Source organism: Anser anser, assembly GCF_964211835.1.
Source record: "Anser anser genome assembly, chromosome: 30".
Classification (NCBI taxonomy): Eukaryota; Metazoa; Chordata; class Aves; order Anseriformes; family Anatidae; genus Anser; species Anser anser.
In genome coordinates, this window is record NC_139751.1 from 84,696 (window position 1) to 102,480 (window position 17,785).

General features: G+C 47.8%; 1 protein-coding gene across 4 annotated transcripts; it reads left to right on the forward strand.

Moving 5' to 3' along the window:
- Positions 1-26: 26 nt before the first annotated feature.
- On the forward strand, positions 27-10,999 carry LOC310887964 (keratin, type II cytoskeletal 4-like). Of its 4 annotated transcripts, none has more exons than XM_083814252.1 (11): positions 27-3,051; positions 3,785-4,014; positions 4,638-5,139; positions 5,958-6,172; positions 6,477-6,537; positions 7,195-7,290; positions 7,886-8,050; positions 8,136-8,261; positions 8,646-8,866; positions 9,192-9,220; positions 9,738-10,999. In XM_083814252.1, the coding sequence occupies exons 3-11, from the start codon at positions 4,681-4,683 to the stop codon at positions 10,214-10,216; spliced, it is 1,851 nt and encodes a 616-aa protein (XP_083670378.1). In that variant the 5' UTR covers positions 27-3,051; positions 3,785-4,014; positions 4,638-4,680; the 3' UTR covers positions 10,217-10,999. The 4 variants fall into 4 exon arrangements, with proteins under 4 accessions (XP_083670378.1, XP_083670379.1, XP_083670377.1 ...); XM_083814253.1 differs by having other exon boundaries at positions 27-2,526; positions 2,605-4,014; XM_083814251.1 differs by having other exon boundaries at positions 27-4,014; positions 4,635-5,139.
- Positions 11,000-17,785: the final 6,786 nt, after the last annotated feature.

A 17,785-nucleotide genomic window follows, 5' to 3' on the forward strand; every position in this document is an offset into this window, starting at 1 on the left:
ACAGAGGTGTGATGATAAAACACATTTAATAGCTGTTCAAAAGCTTCTGCAATAGGGTCATTATAGGAAAGAACTCAGGAATATGCTTGGTTGCTTTTTTCAGCATCATTTTGAAGATCCTATGACTACCAGTTTAGGATTTCAGAACTGATCAGAGGGAGACATTTTATTGTTCGCTTGAGCAGATTAAAAAAGAAGCCAACAAATTAGTGCCATAAACCAACCACAAAGGACTAAACTGTTTTGCAATTGAACTGATGAAAGCTAACTAGCAGAGCAAAGAAACGAACCATGTAGGTGCCAGCCAGCCAGATAAGTGTTTTACAAAAGGGGGAATCCAGAGGGAAGTTCTTTCCTATCGGAAGCCATTATCGTGATTCAGAACTGGAAGCACTGTCTCTCCCTCCGTAATTCCCGTGTGATAAGATGCCCTTTCCCAATCATATACAAAGAGAACAATCAGGAGCACAAAAGAAAACAGTCACAATCTTTAATGAAGAAAACCACAGGAAAGATTTGACAACAAAAGAAAATGGAGCAGCTGTAAATATTCATAAGAGGGGTTTAAGTATCTCAAAAAGGTTATGGTGTTTCCACTGAAAATAGATGATTCTGCCACAAGAGAAGAGTAAGTCAGGGAGATGACACAGAATTAGCGTTGCTTTCTCACCTCCAGCCTCCCCCCTCACCATTTCAAGATGCTGGCTGATCTGATAAGTTAATTTAGGAAGTGCTTTTCTTTAAAGCTGTGACCAGCCTCTCTGAACATCAGTGCTTCATGAATCAGCCAGGCGCTTCGTCAGGAATTCAGCAGCACATCACAAAGCTACATGAATCAAGTCGAACAAGGGCTTGGGCACTGGTGCCTTAGCATAACAAAAGGCAGAGGTATCTCCTGCCACCTGAACACGCTTCCCAGGAGGATCTGGCCCACCTTCTGTGGGCAATTCCTTCCTCTGCAGGGCTCACGGAATCCCTTCCGCCCAAGCAAACAGCTTCAATGGTAAGGGAGAAGAGTTCCTCCAGCTTTACAGGGAGGCTGCCATAGCCTAGTAATAGCCACAATGTTTTCCTTTCCTTTTCTGATTTTATTGCTTTAACAGGCAGTGTGATTCCATCCCATTCAAGGGCCTGGGTTCCCATACATCCCACACTTATTTCCACTGTGCAGTTCTGTGGGAGGAAGATATCAGTGTGGAAAAAGATCAAACCAATCCTTTGCTTTGTTGCGAGCCTCAGATTTACAGGTGCTAATCACCATGCAGAGATATGACATACGCGTACAGCAGGAACCGAGCAGATCTAGAGAGCGTGTGATGTTGTGTACTCTCATTAAGGCTTCAAAGGTGCTGAAGAAATTCGGCGCCCAAAGGGTGGGACTAATTTCGCCTAACTTTAACCATCCAGAAGTTGGGCGCCTGGTCTGGTTGTCTGGTTGTCTAGACTGCCTCTGGTAGTCAATAAAGAGCAAGGCAAGTGCCTCCAGAGGCTGCTTCCTCCCACCTATCCTAGCTGCCTATTTTAGGATGTGATGAATCACTGTCTGGAGATGCCTATCTCATTACATTAGCCATAGAGGGAGTCTCAAAGATGAAATTAGAATACACGGCCAGTTTGATGGCTGAAGCTGGGAGGGAGGCAAATCCAGGCCCAGTGTTTGATGAATTTTATGAGGAACATCCTTTGAAAATCCCAGCCTTGGCTTCTAACATAGAGCAGACAGAGGCTAATGAGAGGAAAAAATACATTACCACACTGAATTCTCATGGATGACCTTGGATTTAGGATACAAGAGAATGAGGATGCACTAACCAAGTCAATTCTTTAACACCTTGTGAATGTAGTGGACAGGAGTCTATATAGTCCATGAAGCTGTGCGTGTGTAAAAATGCATATTATGACCAAATCTTATGCCTATCAAATGCTGTTATTGCCATTGTCCTATCTGAATGCAAGGAGTTTTCTATGGCTGTCTAATTACAGAGATGGAGCATGGTTCTTTGAGACTATCGCATAAAATATATTTTAAGAGCTAGTTGAGATTCATCTCCAGAGGCAACAAACAAATTAGTGAACTTCACATGTTCTCATAATGAATTCCATTTTCAGCAGCACATACAGGGAGAAGAACGCTGACAAAGGGAGAGATTGCAAGTCGTTAAAATGATTCATTCAACCCCTCATCAAAATATTTTTCTTCTTTCCTTCCTCTGTCCCCCCTTCTCCCTCAAAAAAGATGTAAGTATGATGAATTACCTTTTTTTAAAAAATGCAGTTTTTGCTTCTCCCATTTGCCATGTCCTTACTCACAACAAGTTGTTGGTTCCTGAGATCTTATGTGCCAACAGATGAAACACTCGGTGTTCCTTGGAAAGACTTAGAAGACATTAAGTGAACCTCCTGCAATGCTGCCTTCTCACCGTGGTTCACGAGCAACAGCAAGAGTTTGGCTAACACAGAAATTTTGCCCAGTACTGGACAACTTATGGCCAAAATCTCTTACCTTGCATGAAGCGGGCAGCTCTGGTGAGACGTTTTGGAAGTGGGGCTGATGCAGTGCGGTTGGTTTGCAGACGTTTAATTGCAGTCTGTGATATGTTCCAGGTGTCTCTCACGCAGCCGACGTGTATAATGGGGTGCAGAAAGGGAGCGGCGGCACAGCAGCTCCCAGCCCGACTTCTGATTCAGGACGCAGCCTTCCCATGTAGAATGCGTGGTAGCTCTAGCTGAGTGAAAGAGCTGAAACAATTGCCTTTTATACTGTTCTTTGGATTCAAATGTGCATTTCAGTTCCGATCAACCTTTGTTTAGAATTTAAAGGATCATGGAAGTTGCAAGCTTTAGCTTGAAGTCTCTCGTATTTGCCAGTGGTATGTTTTAACTGATATTGCCGATTGTGCTGGCACCCCAGCATGAACTGTGAGCCTAAAATATTACAGACAAAGGTGTAATCTGAAAGTCATGCTATAAATATGTTGAATTATTCCAGTTGTATAAGGCAAGAGCATCAGTTTACGCAACTAATTTACACCACCAGACCCTCAAACTCATGTAAGTTGCAATTACGCATTCAATTAATAGCCTCGTGAATCTCAGCATTGTAGTCACGTCCTATGGCTTTCTGAGTTTCGATGCGTGTATCCTTTTCAGAGAGCTTGATATTAGAAGGCTTAACATTTTAAGGAGGTTTAGCATTGGTTTTGTGATTTGCAATGAAAATGCCTTCAAACGGGTTAAAGAGGGTGAGGGAACATGGCTACTGTCTGCCTCCAGATACCCTCACGTCTATAGGCAGCAGCAGCCTTCTCGGAGCACAGATCCCCTTCAGTGAGGAAGGGCTGAGGGCTATCAGTTGCATGCATGGTAATGTCTTGTCTCCCAAGGGCTTTATGCCCAAAGAGCTGGAAAAGCCCGATTGCTCTGACTTTCTGAGGTTCAGTTTGTTGAAGGCCCAGAGATGGTTGTTTCAGTGTCTCACCTCCCTGGGCTGGTGATTAGGAGAGAGGGATTCTCTGGCCAATGTGAGTCAAAACCATCTCAGGTGCCCGTCTAATCTACTCATTAAGGCTTCCTCTGTTGATGGAGAAAGACCAATGCCTGTGGAGAGTGAATCACCCTGGTTCCCCCAGACACCGGCCCAGGGGCTGTTGTCTCTCTCTGAGTGCATCCCCATTGAGTCAAGGACGTGCCTGGCAAAGTCACCCAACCTTCAGCTGTTGCTTCTTGAATGTGGTGGATCTCACTAGCCTGAAACGCGCAGCCAATCCTTTTTTGCTACCTGCAGGGACTGCCAGAAGATGAAGCAAAAGGTCTCTGACGTCCAGATGGGTAGGAACTTCTATATAGCGAGGGACAAAGTTTTAACCGTGTCAAATGGACCTCAGGTTAAGAATTTGCAGCACTGCTTGAGTGAAAAACGTCACTGGGATGTCACAGAACATAAATCTAGTGACCAACTGAAAGGTGCCTCAGTTTCTGGATGAATCTGCTCTGTTTTGATGGTGTTTTGTAATGGTAAGTGAAGGTTGGTGTGAAATGCTGCAAGGGAAGGTTTTTTTGGGGGGGCACTCTGAGTCATTGCATATGAATCCAGACCCATAACTCAGTAAATTTATCAGTGTTTCAGGCATCATAGCACAACTTCCATCGTTTTTCCACAGCTGCTTTCTTTTGTGATGTTATTACTTTTCCGTACCCAAAATGAGCCTGGTGAGAGAAAAAAGGAGAGATTGTGAAATTAACCCCCCAAACTGCAAGTCTGCAAAATATGCCATCATACACAAAACCCCATGAGACACAAAACCCCAAACGACACACTGCAAATAAATCACAAAGAGTTTCTTCAAAAATGTTTGCTAAACTATAATTAGCGTAAGTTAGGGGAGCACTTCAAACCGTAATGTATTCTAAGCCAACTTGCAAACAGAGCACTTTTAGATTCCTTTTTATTTCCTCAGTAGTTAGTATTTGCTGGGCTGTTTTGCATTTTGAGGAGCATTCATTGCTGCCAGGCAAACCAAACCCTCAAGCGCTTTAAATTAATGTCCTGATCCCATCAAGGCCAGCTTCCCAAATATATATAAGGGGTAGTGTCAAGGTGTCACTGCAGCGGGATCTCCGTTCCTCTCCTGCAGCAGAGCTTCCCCCGAACCTCCACATTCTGCCTCCACGGGAGCCACGATGAGCAGACAGGCGCCCACGGTGAGATCCGTGCTGGGACGGAGAGGTTTCAGCTCAGCCTCGGAGATCTGCGGCCGAAGCTTCGCCGCCTCCGCCTGCCAGCCCGCCCGCTGCGGGGCTGGTGCCTACAGCAGCAGGAGCGTCTGCAACCTGGGTGGAAGCAGGAGAATTTCCTACGTGAACGGGGTCTGTGGTACTGGATGTTTCGGAGACTTCGGCTTCGGAGGTGTAGGCTACGGTGGTGTCGGAGGAAGGGTCGGCCTTTGCGGCCCCAGGGGATACAGCATCATCAGAGGCTACCCCGATCGCAAGGCTGACGGCATCCAAGGCATCTGCATCGATGAGCGGCTTCTGAAGCCCCTCTGCGTTGGGGTCGACCCACTGGAGCACGAAATACGCTGCCAGGAGAAGGAGCAGATAAAGACCCTCAACACCCAGTTTGCCTGCTTCATCGACAAGGTGAGTGCAAGGCTGCTCCCTACCCACGTTTCTTGGTGAAAAAAAGGGAAAACAACCCAACCCCTCCCCAAAACGCCAGTCCTGCCTGTGCCCTGTGCTGCTGAGCTGGGTCCATGCAAGGGTCCAGATCCCACTGAGCCGTATTTGTTCAGACCGGGATCTCCACTGCTGGAGAAGGGCTCACTGCAGCCTGAGTATTTGCTGGGGTCTGCACCCTGTCTGTGGCAGCAGTGGACTTCCCTGCAGTTGTCCCCTCTCTGGATGGCCTCAGTCCAAGGCTGATTTCTTGTTGCAGCCTTGTTCTGTCTCAGAAGTTAGAGCTCAGATGGGCTCATCTTTCTGCCCCATGTTAGACTTTCTATTCCCCTTTTGTCTTTACATGGAGTGCCTGTTCCAAAACCGTTCCTGAAGGTAGAGAAAGCTGATCTCGATTCAGGCATCCAAATGTTAGATGTTTAAGGCTGAGCTGCCACGGTAGGATCCCTCTGTAGGGGGGACAAACAGGTCCCTCCAGCTGGGGACGTTGTCTCGTCCTATGGCACATCAGAGGCAGCTTCTGGAGGAGCTTCATTGGCAGTCATCGGTGAGAAACAGAGTTAGCAGGGATTCAGACATGTGACTTCTAGATTCCTAAATAGGGGCTAGATTTCATGATAATTTCATGAATATTATGGCGTATTGCCCCACGCTTTCCTAAAGTCCTATTCATATGCCTGCAGGACCAGCTCTGGTTTCAAAGTGGGAGCAGACAGCTAAATCAGGTGTTGGTTATTGCCTTCCCTTCTTTCTTTGAAGAACTGCTACTTTTTGGCCCTCAGGTCCGCTTCCTGGAGCAGCAGAACAAGGTGCTGGAGACCAAATGGGGCCTCCTGCAGCAGTACGTGCTACCAAAGAAAGGGAAGAACCTCGAGCTGTACTTTGAGAACTACATCTGCGACCTGCGGAAGCGCCTGGACTGCTTGCTGTGCGAAAAGCAAAAGCTGGGCAGCGAAGAGTGTGCCACGAGCCAACTGGTGGAGGAGTTCAAGTGCAAGTAAGGGCCCTCGGGTCTCCTGCTGCTGCTGGCGCTGCTCTCCTGCAGGCAACCGCTCCCAGCCCAGCAGCGCAGCCCCTTCAGGGATGGCGCATTCTTCTGCCTCGCTTGCAGGCTCTTTGCATTGGTAATGTCATGACGAGGCTTCCGATCTCTGGTCGGTCTAATGCTCGGTTTCCAGACACTGCTCTTACAGTGCCTGATGGCAGTCTCTGGGCAAGTGAAGGCTGTTATTGCTCGTGATGGCTGCTGTCTGTGTTTGAGTGTTGCTTGCCTCAGCCTTTTTCTTCTCCTTTTTCAACAGATATGAAGAGGAAATCAACAGGCGTACAACTGTAGAGAACGAGTTTGTAGCACTCAAAAAGGTGAGAAGCTCAAAATAAATGGAACGTTATACCTCTAACGGGCTTATTTGGTGTAAAGCTTGGCTGCAATAGTGCACTGCTAGCAAATGCCTGGCAAGAGTGAGCAGGAAGAGGGAGGCCTGTAAAGAAGCACAGTCAGAAACAGAGACAATGGGAGTAGAAAGCAAGAATAATATACCCTCAAAGTCCACATCATCAGCACTAATGCAATAGTTTTCTTAGCCCAAACATATTCTCAAGTTGTCACGGGAGGGTGTATTCATGGAAGGGGTCAGAGTGGGAGAGGCCGCACTGGCACACTTGATGTTGAAGAGGCTGGTTATTTCCTGACAGTCTCTTCACATCCTTTATACTTGGACATCAGAAAAGGAGAAATCATTTGAACAATATTAAAAATTATGTTTATGTACTCATTAGTCAATTCTGAGTTTGTAGCTAAGACCTAAGTAATAAATAAACTAATTCCTGTAAGTCATGTTGGAATGGCTTTGTTTTCCTTGAGGAGACACTGGGGCATCTTGACTCATCCTCTCACACCTTTCTGCTCTTGAGATCTTGTTGAAACATGCATCTGTTTTATTGGCGCTGCCTCTGTCTTCTCTGAACTTCCCCAATGTTTCAGTGAGATCGGGCTGGAGCACATCTCATCTCTTTCAGGACGCAGACTGTATCTTCTTGAACAAGGAAGAGCTGGAGGTGAAGGTGGATCTGCTTAGAAGGCAATTGGAGCTGCTGAAATGTGTGTTCGAGGAGGTGAGTTCCTTTGGTCTGTCCCCAGAGACGGTGCTGTGTCACCCTTTGGGTACCCCCGACTTCTATAGCTTCCAGTCTCTCTTGGACTGCTCTCGTCCCAAGCCCTGAATACTTGAAACACGGATCTACAAGGTCGATGTAATATTAGCATGATTATGTTGGAGGTAGGGTGGCTCCCCCTCTCTTAATGCAGCTCCAGGTATGAATTGGCTGTCCTAACTCTACCTCTGAGAAAAGAGATGCGTCTGTCTCGTTACTCCGGATTGCAGCTGGCTGATTAGAGCTCAAGAAACTCCCAAATTAATCCTGTCATTAACATCACTAAAGCAGCCGAAGATGACAGGATACCAGGGGTTAAGTCACCTGCATTCCTTGCCCTTGATGTGGACAGAATTACTGCAGGTCAGCACGTAGGTCAGCAGCTGACGTGCTCATCCAGCAGGGAGGATTTTCTGCTGAGCTAACTGGAGGGACATTTCTTGACTCGTGCTTGTAGCTGGGCAGTGTGGCTCTTTGTTCCAGCCCTCCCTCACTCCAAAGTCTGAGTACTGCCAACAGCTAACATTGCTAACAGCTGCCATTCCCCACCGTGTAGGAACGAGCTCAGGTAGATCGCCAGTTATGCGACACCTCGGTCATTGTGAAAATGGACAACAACCGAGACCTGGACATGGAAAGCATCATTAAGAATGTGGAGTGCTGGTACCAAGAAATAGCCCAGAAGAGCAAAGAAGAAGTGGATGCCTTCTACCAAACCCGGGTGAGTACAAAGCAACCTGGGTGTCTGACAGCAACTCAGGGGGCTGCAGATCAGAAATGGCAACTGTCCTGGTTTTGTTTTCCAGTTTCAGGAGCTTCAGGATAAAAGGGGCAAGTATTGCGACGATCTGCAGAGCAACAAGTGTGAGATTTCGGAACTAACCCGGATGATACAGAAGTTGCAGTGTGAGCTGGAGAATGTGAAGAAGCAGGTAGGTGAGGCCCGGAGGTGCTGTTGGCAGGAAGGGCAATGCCTTGGAGGACAGATGAGACACGAGGGAAGATGATGCATTGGCCTTCAGTAGTCTTAAGACCTGCTCTAGGCTAAGTCCCAAATCCAGCCTTCAGTGGTGACCAGCACTGAAATGAAACAGTGAGAAATTTGGGGGCCAAGCAGTCTTTTTAAAGAGGGCGTTGTTTTAGTCATGCACTGTACAACGTAGTATAAAAATAGACTGAGGGAAGAAACCCCCCAGGGAAGCTGTTGTCTTTCCCTGTTTGCAATTGGAAGAGCTGATTAATCCAAATGCAGATTAACCAAGGATTAGGAAGCACAGCCCCAAACACACCTACACTGTCATCCTCTCCTCTGACAGGTCTCCTGCCTGCAAACTTCCATCTGTGATGTTGAGCAGCGCGGGGACTGTGCCCTGAAAGATGCACGGGAGAAGCATGTTGAGCTGCAGAATGCCCTCCAGAAGGCCAAGGATGAGCTGGCTTGCATGCTGCGGGATTACCAGGAGCTGCTGAATGTCAAACTGGCCCTGGACATTGAGATTGCAACCTATAAGACTTTACTGGAGGGTGAAGAGAGCAGGTGGGTGGCCGAGGGTTTGTCCTTTTCCTCCTTGATTTTGGAGCTACAGGCCAGATGATTCCAGCTCCTAAGTGAAGTTAGCAGCTCCAGGATCCTCCCAGCTCACAGAAACTGGGGGCTGGAGAGATGGCTGGAGGCCATACAGGCCACCCTTGTGCCAGCAAAAACAGTTCCTGTCCTAGGGATAGTCAGACGTGTTGCAACAAGGGATTAGGAGACAAGTGGGTTGGATGTGTGGTTGGAAGTTATGAGTAACGTCAAGTTTCTAGATGTGCATGCAACTGGTTAATGGGATAACATGCATTTCTCTTCTTTCCCCTAACAGAATATGTGTGGGGAACCCGGTGAGCGTGTGTAAGTAACCTGAAGATTTACAGCCTTGAGGGTTTCTCACGGTAGGAAGGGCACTTTATGGAACAGCAATGTCTGTCTGTCCTGGCTCCCTCCTCCTTTGTCTCCCTTTTCCAGTCCAGCCCAGGCTGTCAGGGAAAAGCTTTTGTCCCAGAAACCTCAAATGCCTCTGAATTTCCAGAAAATCATCATTTGGATGGAGGGGGGGAAGGTCAAATTCATGCCCCTTTTCTACTCTTGGAGGTGACAGCAAGCTGTCCTGGCCGGCCCAGCAGGCAACGGGCTGGCGTGCGTTGGGTCTGGGTGAGAACAAGCCTCCAGCTTGGAAAGAAGCGTGGGAGGCAGGAGGATCTGCGAGGGTTGTGCGGGGACCTGGGGGAGGAGGAGGAAGGAGCAGGGGCTCAGGCTGGTCGGATCAGTGCAGCAGCAATCAGGTTTGGTCGGTTCTGTCCCTCACGAAGTGACTTGCCTGTGAGCGTCTTCCAGCTCCAAATAATTAATCCCACGGGCTATCTTGCAGCTGTGGTCAGCAGCGGCTACAATATCCCTGAAGACTGCGGGATGCTGGCTGCGAACGCAGCCGCGTGTGGCTACGGCTCCCTGGGGAGGCGGTCCGGACGCCACAGCTCCCAGAACGGAGGGTTCAGCTCCCGGAGCGCCGGGATCCATCCCAAGAGAGTCATGAGCTCGGTGGCGAAGCAGTGCGTCCCAGAGGTGTACTGCCAAGCCGGGGGCGTCAGCTGCAAAAACGGGGGATTCAGCTCCCGGAGCGGCGGGTACCCAGCCCGCACCGTCATCAGCACGGGAAACCCGGGCTTGAATGCCAGGATCGGGGCTTGCCAAGCTGGTGGTGTGGTCAGCTTTGGAAACCAAGGCTGTGTCATCAGGCAGCTGGGGGGCTCCCCGGTTGTTGTTGCAAATGGCCCCGAAGTTGTGGGGTGCAACAATGGCGTGGTGGGAAATTTCGGGGTTGTCAGAGACCCCTGTGTTGTTCCATAGGGACATCCACAGGGGTGGCGCAGCCAGGACCATCAGAGCACAGTTCCTATCACTGAGATGATGCAGAATTGTTTCTCTGCCCACAAATAGCACCATTGTCACCAAGTCCATTCCCAAACTCATTAGCATCAGACATATACCCCATCAGGTAACATTTTCAAAGTCCCCAACCCTAAAGTCACATCTAGCAAGCTTCTCCAGCAGGTGCTCAACATGGTGTTGTTTCCCTGAGTTTATACTGCCTAGGTTAGTGCAGCTTTTAGGTTTTGTTTGTTCCACTGCCTTCCCTCCCTGGCTTTCCCATAACGAGCAGATTCATTAGTGATGTTCTTCCTTACAAGACACCTCTTCTTCTTACAGCACCTCCCAAAGCATTTCAGAAAAGAGGATGATGGTTTAACTTTCCCAGGAGGCACTGCAAAGCGCACGTTCCTTTTCTCGTCAAAAAATAAACCCTGAGCTGCAAATCTGAGCTTAAATTTTAAACTGGGCAATTGCAACTTTCAAAGCACCTGCTATTTACACTGCAGCCATAGGCTTTTTGTGGAATTTGCTTACAGATGAATACGTAGTACTTTCATTTGCTTCTGCATGTTAGGGGTGGCTAGTTCAAAGCGTGCTGATTTTTAGAAGAGCTCACCCCCATCCCCACCCCTTAAACACCAAGGAAGTTCCAAGGCTTCTGAGTCTGACATCTTTTACTCACGTAAACTGAGCTTCCTTCACTGACTGCTCGAAATTCCCAGCTTTCCACTGTGCCTTCAATAAACTGCATTGAAAGTACATGTTTTGTCCCTGAATTTTTCCATAGCTGGTGTTTAATGAAAGTACACAGTGGGGGAAGAAGTGCTCTTTTGCTGCCTATGTGTCCACGGGCAGAGAAAGGGCCAAAAAGATCTTTGGATTCTCTGCAGAGAGCTTGGGGTGTGGTGGGACTCAGATGCCAGGAGTCCAGTGGTGTTTATTCTAGTTACCTCCTTAATGACGTCGCCCTTAGGTATTTTATAGCCCAAGGTGCCCTTTGCTTAAGTACCAACTGATCTCAAAGCTTGCCAGAATCCCCCCAAATGCTTCTGAGCATTGCACAGCCTCCTGCATGACAAGGGTGCCAGCCCGAAGCTTCACTCCCCACCGTGACCTCCTCTTGCTTGGTCCTCCCAGGTCACCGCATGGAACGAGGACAGATGCCCATGCTGACCTTGTCCTATGTGGGCTCAGTAGGACTGCAATCAGGGCTGTGCTCTGCCAGATCCGTATCTATTCCAGATATAAACTACCTCTGCTCTGATGGCACTAGGGCTGGCAAAGGGTGACGCTGCCCCATATGGTTCAGAGGCAAAGGGATGAGTTCTAAACTCTCTTGGCCATAACGGGGTGGATCGACTTTGTCTCAGTTCTGAAGTCTCCCACGCAGAGCTCATGTGAGCTGGTTGCTGGGGGCTCATTTCATGGAAAGAAACCAACATTTCCATTGGGTGATTCATCTGACCAAACACAGACGCCTAATTTAGCATGAAATGCATCAAGCGCTAGACTCTACTGACTGCATCAATTAGCTCTCTCCTGGCTCTACAGGCAGCCCGGGGCAGGGATATTAGCGCAAATGGAGACATCGCCATGCAAGACGCCTGCATACACTCAGACGAATACACCCTGCCTGTCATCCCCAGGATTTGCAGACACTATTATCACACTGAATTTCTTCCTGTCTCCAGCACATGAAGAATTACAGGTCACACGGCGCCACTGATCTCTGCGCTCTCATGGGGCACAATTCTAATAGCAACCTAAAAAAAAAAAAAAAAAAAAAAAAAGCAAATATTAAAAGACTGATGCAAAGAAAAAAGATAAGTGCCTTTGGGGAAGGGCATGAGCTGTCATTTCCTTGCTAAAAGTGGAAAACGTCTCATCTAAGCTTGGCCACCTGTCAGACCCAGGTTAGGTGGGATGGACAGCCCTCCATCCGAGCCCCAATCTCTAGCGAGGAAACCCAGTTTGGTGGTTTATCTGAAGTGGCTAAAATTAGATGAGACAGAGCCCACCTCATCAGCTAGTTTTGCATCTGAGCATAATGCATTCACCACTGCGTGCCTGTAAATGCAATTTGGAAGGAAGGCCCGCCCAATGCCTCAAGCCCCTGCCAAGATGTGAGGCAGCTCCAGGGTCCTCCTTGGGGCACTTGCGATCCACAGCCAGAGCAACTCTGCTCAGCCTTCTTTTGGAGGCTGAGTGGAGGCCACCACGTTGTCCAGGGCTTTCCCGTCCTGGCCATGACAGTGATGAGACCAAGGTTTGGCATCCCCTGATAGCAAGGCCAAGGAAGAGGCAAGAGCTTGGGATATGGGGGAGCAAAGGGAAGCATCCCCCCCACTGCACCTCTCTCTGGCTTCAGCGGTGAACAGGAGCCTAAACCTGTTCAAAACCCTGACGTCAGCCAGGGTGACTTCTCCCACCTCAACCAAGGAAGCAGTAGGTGACTGCCTAATTGCAACAGGAGAATAATTACCTTTTAGTGGACTGAATAATAGCGAGAAGAAAGGAAGGTGATACTGCCTCTTCCAGAAGTCGGGCAACACCGCTCCCCCTCGTGTTTGAGCCAACACCCAGGTGTTCTCAGCTATAATTTCAGAAAACCAAAGAGGAAAATGAAGGCTGCATTTATTTTTTTTCTGTGTGGCTATGGTTGAATGGGTTAGCTGTAAAGATTTTGTCACAGTAACAAAGGGGAAAGGTTCATCTCAAATGGTTTGCAAACTATTCATTAAGCCGTATATTACAAGCTTTGAGAGGCTGGGAACATTTCCAGATAAGTGATTACTATTTTTCCTTCCTACTCTTTTTTGTGACTATTTGTTTTAAGAATCGAAAAAACGTTCCCATTTTGAATCATGGCAAAATAGAAAAACCCACATAATTATATTTGTGAACTTTTGCCAGCTATACAGTTTCATTGCAAAAATTTCAAAGGACTGTTTTGACTATTTTTCAAAAAAAGATTTTTGCTCTTTTTCTAATTGAAGTTATCTAAAACAAACTGCTGTTTCAGGCTGGGCATCTGGATTTTCTGTCATGTAAATATACCCAGAGAAGGCATTCTAATAACTGGAAAAAGCTTCTGTTCAGTTCTTTTAGCAGTTAATAACTTAAAAATGCCATTCCGTAAATTTCATCTTGTGAAATGTTTTGGTTTTGGTGTTTTGCCTGACCAATACAAGCACTCTAATCCAAAGCTTACCACAGTCAAGGAGACGAAGAAGAAAGTGGGAAGAAGCAAAGCCTCTGGGCTAAGAGCATGGTTCAGGTCCCCTCCAACACCCACAGGAACAGACAGGCAGCGTGGAGGGTGTTGTGCCCCCTCCAAAAAATGATCCTTGCCTTGGCCTACAGCAATTTGAAGGCAGGGTTGACTCCATTCTTGCATCATGCAAACTCCTTCAAATGTCTCATCCCACTTTATAACCAGCATTTTCCATTTCTACTAACCTGGGCAGGGTGGACCTCTTCTGACATAAATTAATCTTCAAAAAAAGACGGCCCTACCCCACTGACCTGCTCACCCTGAACCTCATTTATAGCCCCCGAAGGGTGACTCACGCCTCCCAGGGCAGCTCTGCGATAAATACATCCAGATAAGAACGTGGGAAGAGGAGGAAGAGGTGGGTCTGTTACGGGAACAGACCAAGGGAGAAAGTCATCCGCACGGTGCCCGTGTCAGGCTGCACAGCCCCGCAGCACCAGGCGGACAAGGTGGCACAACCACAGCAGACAACTCAAAAAACACACTTTGCAGCAAATATTTGAGCAGGAAAACTGAGCGCCAGGCGTTACACAAGGAAGTCCTCCAGACCAAGCTTGTTAGTCAAGCATTTTCACTTGCTTACTATTCTGCATGTGCATGTGATAGCAACTGTAATGTTTTTTCATGTCATAACCAAACATTGCTTACCTCTAGCCAAACCAAACCACGCAGGTTCAAAGCCATTTATCTCGTCCAACTGTGCCCAATGTAAGGGCTGTTTTCAAAGCATGCCACCGGCTGGGCTCTTTCCCTTCCTGCTCTGCCCTTTGCCCACAAGCAAGATGACGTTTTCTTCTCTCCTTGCCTGGAACGAGCTGAAGATGCAGCCCTGGAGGTCCAGCACTGAACAATGGGTCTTTGTTTCTGCCTTTTCTGCTGCTGGTGAGATAAAGGGACTTCAAACTCATGCAGCAACAGTAGCAACAGCAACAAGTATATAAGTGAAAGATATAAAATACAATACAATACTATAAAATACTATAAAATAAAATAAAATAAAATAAAATAAAATAAAATAAAATAAAATAAAATAAAATAAATATATTCAATAGCTTTTCTGAAATAAAAGCTCTCCTTTGGTCTCCGTTCAAGTCTATGGAGGTCTCAGTGGTGGACAACACATGGGCTGCAGAAGGTGTGGGAGCATCACAGGATTGGCTTTAAAGATCCCAGAGGTTGTAGGGACCCTGGTGAGTGCAGAAAATTTGGATTTTATAGCTGTGGAGGAGCCTGCAGGGTGAGTCACAGTGAGGGTGATCCTGTAGGTCCCATGAGAACAGCCAATGCACCAGTGTAGATTAAAGTTCCCAATATTGGAGAAGCTTCAGTGCCAAATGAAAGGACTATGAAACACGCAGCTAAAGAAACCTCAGCAGCCAATCCGCCTGCTACGCTGATAAGGTGGGAGCAGGAATTTTGCTTTATTCTGTTGTGAATACCTTACACAGCCAAACTGGGAAGTCCCCAGCCACATCAGAAAGAAATGGTTTGAAATATCTCACTTCAAAAAAAACAGTTGACTTGTGTAATTTCACCTTTTTATCCCAGGTGTGAAAAAAACAATGTTTACACAGCTCAGAATTTCCTTGGGGGATAGAAGTTGCGTTTTTGTGGTCTGACAAAGCAGACGCAGATTTATTGCATTTTTTAACCATTACTGAGGGAATCATTATCAGGGATCATTTGCATTTTTTTTTTATTTTATTTTTTTGCTTCAGTTACCCAATTTTCACACAAGAGGTTTCCTTTCTCTTTTCTGCACCAAATGGGATGGCCTAGCTGTCTTCCTGATACGTTGCTTTCTCTTCTTTAATGAACATGCCACTGCCTATAATTATTACTACGTTATTATTACTGCTAGCACACGGGGCTGGCAGCCATGGGGTGCCTCGTGGCTGCACACACGGGAAATCCAAGGCCGTGCTTTCAGCCCCAGGAAGCGGATAGACACTTTGCGCAGCAGGTGGGAACAAACGATACCCAAAGAGCCTGCCACAAAGCAGATTGTGGATAAATACAGGTAAGAAATTAGCCAGTAATTAGTCCCTCCTGTGAACACTCATTCCTCACAGCCAGACGGCTCCACAATCCACACTATATTCAAAAGCAAGTTGTTTCTTGTGATGTGGTCAGTGTTACTAACAGGAGGGAGAGGAAGCTGGAAGTCAGAGATGTCGCTTGGAAAGGGATGGCTCAGGGTGGCAGTGAGATGTCCTGGGCCACGCTCAGCCCGGGGCTGGAGGATCCCCCAGCTCCGCGGGTGCAAGCAGTGCAGGGCCCTGCCGGGCTTTTTCCTGCCTCTGCTTAATCAAACTGCTTTCCTTTTAAGCTGCTGTTGATAGAAAACAGTTCATTTTCTTTTACTTCAGCTCAGCAGTACCAGAGCAATGTGAATGGTGACCCTTTCTGCTTGGTGGCTGAACCAAACTCCCAGGTGTGTTTTCACCTGGCTGCCCCAAACTGTGTTTTGCTGCCTTTGGTCAGGATTTCTCTTCTACCACCCATGAGATGCAAACAGCAAATGAGGAAATTCTCAGAGGCAGGGACTGTTTGTGGTGGAGCAGTGTGAAGAAGGAGAATACACAGTCATGTACGAGGCTGTTCCTTTTTCCTCCTGAAGTGTATTCAGGCCAGAGCAGCACAATAATATCTCCTTGCTATCAGCACACCAGCATTGCTCTCGTTATTAATTTATCTTATTAGGAGGCCAGATAATGCTTAAAAATTACTGCAGTCTCTTCAGGAGATCTGCTCATCTCCAAACACATGCCAACAAGAGGTTGAGCTTTCCTTCTCCACTTTTTTGGTGTCACTGAGGCAGCCGGAGGAAGCTCCTAACCTCAGGCACCTCCGCCTGCAAGCCCAATTAAAGGAAGCACAGGGAAATGAAGGTTTCATCCATCCTGGAAACATCCTCATCTTTAGCACGGCCCGGTTTGGCATAGATAGAATTGGGTTTCAGAGCTGGAACGGCTACATATCCAAACTAGGCACTCACAGGGCTTGTGTTGCATGTGGGAACCAAAATCCCACAGACGTTCTCCAGGGCTCGGGTGGGTCGAGGCGCTGCCCACGCGCTGCGGTGGGGAATCCTCCGTCTCCACCCAGCGCTCGCTGGCTGTGCTCCAGTTCAGCAGGTTGGTTTTTATCCTTTTTCTGGATTAAAGGCAGCTCGGTCTGTTCCTCAGCAGTGAGTCACTCCAGGTTGGACTTCAGTTGCAGGAAGAGGACTCACATTATACAATTAGTTCTGCATTTCCCCAAAAGTGATGCAAATAAGGGGGAATTGCTCCGGACTGCAACTTTTTGCAAACCTTTGGGCACAAGCTTCACAACACCTCCATCACTGTGGAAATGGACAAGTGATGGGAGATGGGCACCATCAGAAACGCCAGCACTGAGCAGGGCTCAGAGCAGAGCGGACAAAGGGCTTTGCACCATGCACGAAGGACACACCAGCTACCAAATATCAGCACATAAGCATGACTGACAGCGCTGGAGGAGCCCAGATGTCGACCTTGGATAGGTCCTTAAATCCTGCCAGATTTCTTGAAATGAGCTATTTTGCACAGCAGAAGACAAATTAGCACTGCTATTATTCCTGGGCAGTGACAGGTTGAAAATGCAAAGACAGCAGATAGGTGGAAGCGTAAAGCATGGAAATATTTTGCATTCAAGGGTGCTTTTTCAGCTCTGGGGTGAAGGCAAGGGGACTCGGCGTACCTGAGGAGCAGGGCCTGACCACTCAGCACCCAAGACCTCCGGCGCTGGAGACGAGCCCATGCAGTGCCCTGCAGCGCTCGGCTGGTGGCAGTGATGAAGGGCGCGGGTGGGAAGGAGGTGCTGAAGCTCAGCAGAGCAACAGGCAATTATGCCAAACCCAGTAGCCATCTCATAAGCAACTGCTTCTCTTTATCATATACTCTTGGAATAACTTGAAAGAAAGCCACTGGGAAGGGGGATGACGTTTTGGGGACAGTCCGCCTCTGGTGTTTGTCAATCCATAATTGAAATGAGGACAAGGAAGCCACAGTTGTCACGCTCAGTAATTAGAGGGAAAGTTGAGCCACCCGTCCATCCTCTGCCAGGTGGCCTGTCTGCAGACAGGTATTTGCGATGCTGAGCAGCATGGTGACAGTGCTTGCAAAACTGCCCAGGGGAGAAACACCAACTGCTCTCTGCAGGAAGCCAAGGAGGAGCTGGGAGGCCAGGTGTGCAATTACTGGGATGTCCTGAGCACCAAGCTAGCTTCTGGTCATTGAGATTTCCAC

What these genes read in the sequence shown, in the direction of transcription:
- LOC310887964 (XM_083814251.1), top strand. Translation starts at nt 4,681, where the DNA reads ATGAGCAGACAGGCGCCCACGGTGAGATCCGTGCTGGGACGGAGAGGT. An exon ending in TTGCCTGCTTCATCGACAAG is followed by an intron (nt 5,140 to 5,957) that starts GTGAGTGCAAGG and finishes TTTGGCCCTCAG; the next exon opens with GTCCGCTTCCTGGAGCAGCA. An exon ending in GGGGAACCCGGTGAGCGTGT is followed by an intron (nt 9,221 to 9,737) that starts GTAAGTAACCTG and finishes GCTATCTTGCAG; the next exon opens with CTGTGGTCAGCAGCGGCTAC.